The 8654-nt window shown below is 28.6% G+C and overlaps 1 protein-coding gene across 1 annotated transcript; it reads right to left on the minus strand.

Annotated features, from left to right (window-relative positions):
• Positions 1-7492: 7492 nt before the first annotated feature.
• On the minus strand, positions 7493-7668 carry BDBG_16251 (uncharacterized protein; the record flags this gene model as incomplete). The annotated part of the gene is made up of 1 exon (XM_031724242.1): positions 7493-7668. A coding segment is annotated over one exon (175 nt), but the record flags the coding sequence as incomplete, so codon positions are not given.
• Between the last annotated feature and the right edge of the window lie 986 nt (positions 7669-8654).

Here is an 8654-nt window from a genome sequence, read left to right on the forward strand (position 1 = left end):
GTATGTTTGCTTCAAGAACTCAAAAGAACTGGAGAAAAGACAAAGCTCAGAGTAAACCTAGAACTGAAGAGAATAGTCAAGCCAGTAAACTCACAACTACAAGCTCAAAAAGAAGAAACTCTCAACTGTCTAAGTCTTCAAACTTCAATTCTTCAGCTAAATGTAAACAGAATTTGAATCCTCAAACTTCTGTTAAGATTAGAGAATTGAGAAATGACTCTGATGATAAACTAGATATAATGTAAGCAGTTGAGATTCCTACTTTTCAGAATAGTTATAATCTACTATCTGATAATAGTGATTAGATTCTACTCTACTCTCTTTTAGTATAAATATACAACAAAAACAATAAAAAAAGTTTAAAAACTCTTCAAAAATCACATTTATTCAAAATAATGTGAATAGAAACTCAAATTATATTTATTCTTATCTTCAAATTGCATTTGAATAAAAAGTGAATTTTATACTGCTTCAGAAGCTGAATTTTAATACTGAGCAAAAATATGTCATTTCTCATTCAAGCTACTACTGCTTTTTACCTCAAAAGTCTGAGATAAAGTCAAGAGTAGTGATCTATGAAAGAAAGAGATCAAGATATCAATTTAATCTAAGATTTGATATCATGTCTGACCCTGATATTCTGGTGGGTGACATTATAGATAAATAAAATGAGTTTGATACTATACAGCTCATAAATATCTATAATGAAAAGTCATTGAAGGAATATAACAATATCTGGACAATTGATAGAGGATTTCTGAACATAACTTTATCAAGAAACTCTATAATTGCAGGAGACTTCAATACACATCATCTCTGATGAAATTCAGAATGCAAGAGAGTAGTGAGAGCTGATAATCTGATTGAATGAATCTTTGAGCATTCAATAGATTTGGTTAATAAGTCTGATCAACAAACATTCTTCAGAAAAGGCATGAAACAGAAGTCTATTATAGATCTAATCTTCATATCATAAAATCTAATGAAAAGAAGACTTGTAAACTGATTTATTAATTCAAATGAGACATCAGAATCAGATTATGAGATTATTCAATTTGATATTGAACTGAGTGAAAAATAAATGAGTGAAAATCCTCTTCTCTCTAATCAGTATAACTTTGAAAAAGCTGATTGAAAAGCAGTTAAAGAAAGTATAAAACTGTTAAAATCTGAAAGACAGAATGAGCTATATTGAAATTCTGATCAAGATATCTCAAATGAAATGCTTAAGAATAGAGTGAAGCTTATTACATCTATTATTCTAACAAGTGTTAGAGATAATATTTTAAAGAGAAAATCTTCTGAGTATTCAAAATCTTGATGAAATGAGAATATCTCATCTAAAAGAAAAGAATTAGCTACTGCTAGAAGAGATTGAAAGAATGATGTAATATCTGATGAAGAGTTCAAAGCTGTCAGAAATGAATATTTTTCAGATATTAAAAGAGTTAAAATAGACTGCTGAAATAAATTTCTTGAAGAAGCATAAGAGAAGGAAGTTTTTAAAGCTTTTAACTATACTAAAACAAGAAGTGTAGCAAAACTTCCAGCCTTAGAATATGAGTTTCAGAATGAATCATATACAGCAAACTCTTTTGAGGAAAAATGTCAAGCTTTTATGAGAATTCTCTTTCAGAACTCACCAGATTCAGATTCAGATTCAGAGAAAGAGAATATATCACTTCTTAACTACATTGATGAAAATGACTGGAAATGGCCTGATCTTACACAAGATGAATTAGAGTCAGCTATCTTCTCAAGTTCTGTTAAAACTGCTGCAGATTCTGATTCAATTAATCACTTGATTATTCAGAATACATATTCCTACTTAAAGAATGAATATTTTGAGCTCTTTTTCAATCTCTTGAAAAATGAATATCATTCTGAATGCTGGAGAGAAGCCACTGAAGTGATTCTTACAAAACCTAATAGAAAAACTTCAATTTCTAAGTTATATAGAGTAATATCTCTATTAAACTGTCTAGAAAAGGTTTTAGAAAAGATAATAGCTACTTGACTATCTTTTATAAGCTCTATAGATGATTCTCTTTTATTCAGTGAACAAATGAGAGATAGAAAACAGTGTTCTGTAATTGACACTGTTCTCTCAGTTGTTCATGATATTCAAATAGCAAAGCATGAGAATCTGGTCTCAACTGCAGTTTTCATTGATATAAAAGAAGCATTTGATCATGTTTCAAAGTCAAAGTTAATTCAGACATTGAAGATATTAAAACTGTCACTTTCTCTAATAAAATGAGTTAACTGTTTTATATCTAAAAGAAGTATACAACTCTTCTTTGATGAAATGAAATAAGACAAGACTGAGATAAAAATAGAAGTATCACAGAGATCTTCAATCTCACTCATTTTATTTGCAATATACACTGTATATCTATTTAAAAATAGAAATATGAGAATAGTGCAATCTCTAAGTTATGTGAATGATATTGATCTAGTCTACAGCTCAAAAACTATCAAAGAGAATTTGAAAGTAATTGAAGAAGCTGTAAAGGAAATCTTTATTAGAGCAGATATCAATTAAATTCAATTTGATATGAATAAAACTGAGTTAATTCACTTCTTTCTGAGATTCAATGAGAAAGGACTATCTCTAACTCTTTTAAATAGAGAGATTAAATCCAGTGTAAATGTCAAATAATTAGAAGTATGGTTAAACTCTAAGTTGAATTTTAAATATCACATTCAACAAAGAACTGTCAAGGCAGAAAGACTATTGAACAACATAATCAGACTATCAAATACAGAGAGAGGTCTATCCTTCCAGGCTATGAGACAGTTATATATAGCCTGTATTACATCAGTAGCTGATTATGAAGTTCAAGTTTGATGAAATAATCAAGGGAATTTCACTGAACTCTTTCAAAGTCTGCAAAACAGAGCCTTGAGAAGAATTCTGAAAGCATTCAAATCATCTCCTATTAAAGCAATGGAAATTGAAGCTTCAATTCCTTCTCCTGCTATTAGATTTGAAAAGGCCTGTATGAACTATGCTCTGAGAGTTGTAAAGATGAGCTTAAATCATATAATCAGAGAAAGAGTCTCTTCTTCATTTTCATCAATTAACTCTGGTAATGAACTGGATTGGAATAGATTTCTTGATTGAAATGAAAATAACTCTTCAAAGAAAATGCCTTCTCAACTGTACAGACTATACTCTCTGATTAAAAATCAATTTTCTTCTTTAAATGTTGAAAAAGTTGATCATGAGAAGTTATCTCTCTGAAGAGAAAAGCTTGAATCTCTTATAGACTTACAAATAAGTGAACTATCAAAAGAGAAAGAATATGAACAGCATTTAAAGAGAATTTCTACAATCAATATAAAAGACTCTATTCTGATTTATTCAGATGACTTAAAAAATGAGAACTTGAATAGATTAGGCGCAGGAATTGCTTATACTGAAGATAATATCAATTTTATATCAGATTTCTGAAATCTAGGCTCTGAATGTGAAGTCTTTGATGCTGAACTATTTACAATAGTGAAAGCTTTCAAACTCATTGAAATAAAATCTCATAAAAGAGGAAATTGTTTGAAAGAGACATGAATATTCTCTGATAGTCAAGCTGCTTTAAAAAGACTTAGAAATAGTCAGATTCATAATGATCAAATGAATCTTGAACTGATCTTAAACTCTATTTTAAAAATTCAAAAGAGAAGAATATCAAAGCTGATAATTCATCTGCACTAAGTTCCTGCTCATATGAATATTCATGGCAATGAATTGGCTGATTCAGCTGCAAAAAAGAGTGCAGAATTAAGCAGATCTATTCAAAAAATTGTGTCCTGGTCTTTTATAAAGAGAAAAATAAAAGAATCTTGTTTAGACAAGTGAAATGAAAGCTGGCAGAAACAAAAGAAGAGTATACATTATTCAAGATTTGAAACAAAACCCAAGTGGAAATCTTGTTCAATTAAATGTAAAAAGAAAATATTCTCATCTATAATACAGCTGAAACTAGAACATGGCTATTTCAAATCTTATATACAAAGATTTGATGATAGATTTGACTCAATAGAATGCTTATTCTGCAATACAAATGAGAATCCTGAGCATATTATAATGCACTGTGCATTATACAATAGTCTCAGAGCCAGATTGAAAGAGAAGTATGATCTAAATCAATTAAATATGAGATTCTTATTCTCAACTGAGACAGGAATTAAATACTTAATAGACTTTCTATCAGAAACTCAAGCAGCTACAAGAAAATGACTAAATTCAGAATTATCTGAATATGAAGAGGAGAAAATCAATCAGATATAGTCTGTTAAAACAGCTATACACTCTCTTTTAATAATTTGTTTTGTTATAGTCTCTCTTTACTTTATCTTTTTCTTTATCTTTTTCTTTCAATTTCTTTCTATCTATCTATTTAATGTATCTATCTTTGAGACTGTGTTCTTTTTCTCTTTTCCTTTGTCATGATATTATCAAATGGTTTCAAAGTATCAAAAGATGTTAAAACACTGCAATTTGTAAACAGTTTTTGTATTCTGAGCTGGAATTTTCTGATTTTGCATATCTGAAATTGATGAATGTATAATAGTTAACTTTACAGACATAGGAAAAACCCTGAGAACTAAAAGTTCTCAGGTAGATGTCATAGTCTCTGACTGCATACATCTATAATTGAAGAATAATAATAATAATACATATAACTGTTTCATAGCCTGGAAGAATAGATCTCTCTCTGTATTTAATAGTCTGATTATGTTGTTCAATAGCCTTTCTGCCTTGACAGTTCTTTGTTAAATATGATATTTAAAATTCAACTTGAAGTTTAATTATACTTCTAATTATTTGACATTTACACTGGATTTAATCTCTCTATTTAAAAGAGTTAGAGATAGTTCTTTCTCATTGAATCTAGAAAAGAAATGAATTAACTCAGTTTTATTCATATTAAATTGAATTTGATTGATATCTGCTCTAATAAAGATTTCTTTTACAGCTTCTTCAATCACTTTTAAATTCTCTTTAATAGTTTTTGAGCTGTAGACTAGATCAATATCATTCATATAACTCAGAGATTGCACTATTCTCATATTTCTATTTTTGAATAGATATGCAGTGTATATTGTAAATAAAATAGATGAGATTGAAGATTCTTATAATACTTCTATTTTTATCTCAGTCTTGTCTTATTTCATTTCATCAAAGAAAAGTTGTATGATTCTTTTAGATATAAAACAGTTAACTTATTTTATTAGAGAAAGTGACAGTTTTAACATCTTCAAAGTCTGAATTAACTTTGACTTTGAAACATGATCAAATGCTTCTTTTATATCAATAAAAACTGCAGTTGAGACCAGATCTTCATGCTTTGCTATTTGAATATTATGAATAACTGAGAGAACAGTATCAATTTCAGAACATTATTTTCTATCTCTCATTTGTTCACTGAATAAAAGAGAGTTATTAATAGAGCTTATAAAAGATAGTCAAGTAGTTATTATCTTTTCTAAAATCTTTTCTAGACAGTTTAATAGAGATATTACTCTATATGACTTAGAAATTGAAGGTTTTCTATTAGGTTTTACAAGGATCACTCCAGTGACTTCTCTCCAGTATTCAGAATAATATTTATTTTTCAAGAGATTGAAAAAGAGCTCAAAATATTCATTCTTTAAGTAGAAATATGTATTTTGAATAATCAAGTGATTAATTGAATCAGGCCCTGCAGCAGTTTTAACAGAACTTGAGAAGATAGCTGACTCTAATTCATCTTGTGTAAGATCAGGTCATTCTCAGTCATTTTCATCAATGTAGTTAAGAAGTAATATATTCTCTTTCTCTGAATCTGAATCTGAATCTGATGAGTTCTGAAAGAGAATTCTCATGAAAGCTTGACATTTTTCCTCAAAAGAGTTTGCTGTATATGATTCATTCTGAAACTCATATTCTAAGACTGAAAGTTTTACTACACTTCTTGTTTTAGTATAGTTAAAAGCTTTAAAAACTTCCTTTTCTTATGCTTCTTTAAGAAATTTATTTCAGCAGTCTGTTTTAGCTCTTTTAATATCTGAAAAATATTCATTTCTGACAGCTTTGAACTCTTCATCAGATATTACATCATTCTTTCAATCTCTTCTAGCAGTAGCTAATTCTTTTCTTTTAGATGAGATATTCTCATTTCATCAAGATTTTGAATACTCAGAAGATTTTCTCTTTAAAATATTATCTCTAACACTTGTTAGAATAATAGATGTAATAAGCTTCACTCTATTCTCAAGTATTTCATTTGAGATATCTTGATCAGAATTTCAATATAGCTCATTCTGTCTTTTGAATTTTAACAGTTTTATACTTTCTTCAACTGCTTTTCAATCCGCTTTTTCAAAGTTAAACTGATTAGAGAGAAGAGGATTTTCACTCATTTATTTTTCACTCAGTTCAATATCAAATTGAATAATCTTATGACCTGATTCTGATGTCTCATTTGAATTAATAAATCAGTTTATAAGTCTTCTTTTCATTAGATTTTATGACATGAAGATTAGATCTATAATAGATTTCTGTTTCATGTCTTTTCTAAAGAATGTTTGTTGATCAGACTTGTTAATCAAATCTATTGAATGCTCAAAGATTCATTTAATTAGATTATCAGCTCTCACTACTCTCTTGTATTCTGAATTTCATCAGAGATGATGTGCATTGAAATCTCCTGCAATTATAGAGTTTCTTGATAAAGTTATGTTCAGAAATTCTCTATCAATTGTTCAGATATTGTTATTTTTCTTCAGTGACTTTTCATTATAGATATTTATGAGCTGTATAGTATTAAACTCATTTTCTTTATCTATAATATCACTCATCAGAATATCAGGGTCAGACATAATATCAAATCTTAGATTAAATTAATATCTTGATCTCTTTCTTTCATAGATCACTACTCTTGACTTTATCTCAGACTTTTGAGATTCAAAGTAGTAGTAGCTTGAATGAGAAATGATGTAATTTTACTCAGTATCAAAATTTGATTTCTGAAGTAGTATAAAATCAACTTTTTATTCAAATGTAATTTGAAGATAAGAATAAATACAATTTGAGTTTCTATTAATATTATTTTAAATAAATGTGATTTTTGAAGAGTTTTTAAACTTTTTTTGTTATTTTTATTGTATATTCATACTAAAAGAGAGTAGAGATAGAGTAGAATCTAGTCACTATTATCAGATAGTAGATTATAACTATTTTGAAAAATAGAGATCTCAACTGCTTGTATTATATCTAGTTTATCATCAGAGTCATTTCTTAATTCTCTAATCTTAACAGAAGTTTGAGAATTCAAATTCTGTTTACATTTAGCTGAAGAATTGAAGTTTGAAGATTTAGATAGTTAAGAGTTTCTTCTTTTTGAGCTTGCAGTTGTAAGTCTACTGACTTGACTCTTATCTTCAGTTCTAGATTGACTTTGAGCTTCATCTTTTCTCCAGTTCTTTTGAGTTCTAGAAGTAAATATACATTCTTTTGAGCTAGATGCATGTTTTTCTTTGTAATTAGAGCATTTAAGCAAAGTGTGTTGATATATTTCATCTCTTTTTAAGCATGTTTCATATTTATGCTCACTAGTTTTGTGATCTCTGGCACAGAATGCACATTTTAAGTCTCTAAAACATGAGATTGCAAAGTGTTCATATCTTTGACAGTTTGAACACTGTGTTTAAGCTTTGAGATTCATTCTTGAGTCTTTGTATTCATGAACTCTCATTTTCAAATCTGCTACTCTTACTTCAGAGATCTTTGACTGTTTAAGTGTTTTTATATATACTAGAACAGAGACATTTCTCCTGCTTTGTCTGAACTCAATTGAATTTAGTCATACAGACTTCTTTCTTCATTGAATAGAGTTGTATTCTTTCAATTCATTTTTGAGAAGTAGCATTTCTTCTTCACAGTCAAAAATTTCAACTGAAATATTATAAAGAATGAATTTATCTCACTTTTTATCTCTTTCAGATAGAATTATTATATTTAGCAAAGATTCTACTGCTGACTTTCAGAGATTCTTATTCTGAATAAGGAATTCAGCACTGAATTCAGACATTGTAGTCAGAATGATGAAGTTTTCAAAGAATGATGACTCAATTGAAGCTATAACTGATTTTTGAACTTCAATATCAGTCATTAACTGAGAAAAGAACTGCTGATTAATTTCATTTCTGATTCTGAAAATGAGATTTGAGTTTAGCTTGTTTCTTTACAGAATGTTCTGATTTGAGACTTTGAGAATAAGTCTTCTATTTCTGAAGCTTTGAAAGTTTTTCTCTTTTTACATTTTCTTTTTCACTTTTCTATGAATAGAGGTATGAGCAGTATTCTTCTCAGTTTTCTCAGGATTTTGAGCAGGTTTTGAGACAGCAGGTTTAGAGACAGCAGATTCAGCTGCTTGAGCATATATTTTCTTCTGATTCAAAGAAAAAGAAGAAGTAGGAAAAAAAGAAGAAGAGTAAGATAAAGAGTCAGTGATTATACTAGGAATTTTCAATGTTTTTTGAACTGTGTTTGAGATTTCAAGTTTGAACTTGATCATCTTCTGTAGTTGTCTAGTCTGAGCATGAAGAATTAATAGAACTTCTTCATTCATCTCACTCAGATACTGCTTTTCAAGAATCTTGCTTGCTTT

The sequence above is a fragment of the Blastomyces gilchristii genome, assembly GCF_000003855.2.
Source record: "Blastomyces gilchristii SLH14081 genomic scaffold supercont1.2, whole genome shotgun sequence".
Classification (NCBI taxonomy): Eukaryota; Fungi; Ascomycota; class Eurotiomycetes; order Onygenales; family Ajellomycetaceae; genus Blastomyces; species Blastomyces gilchristii.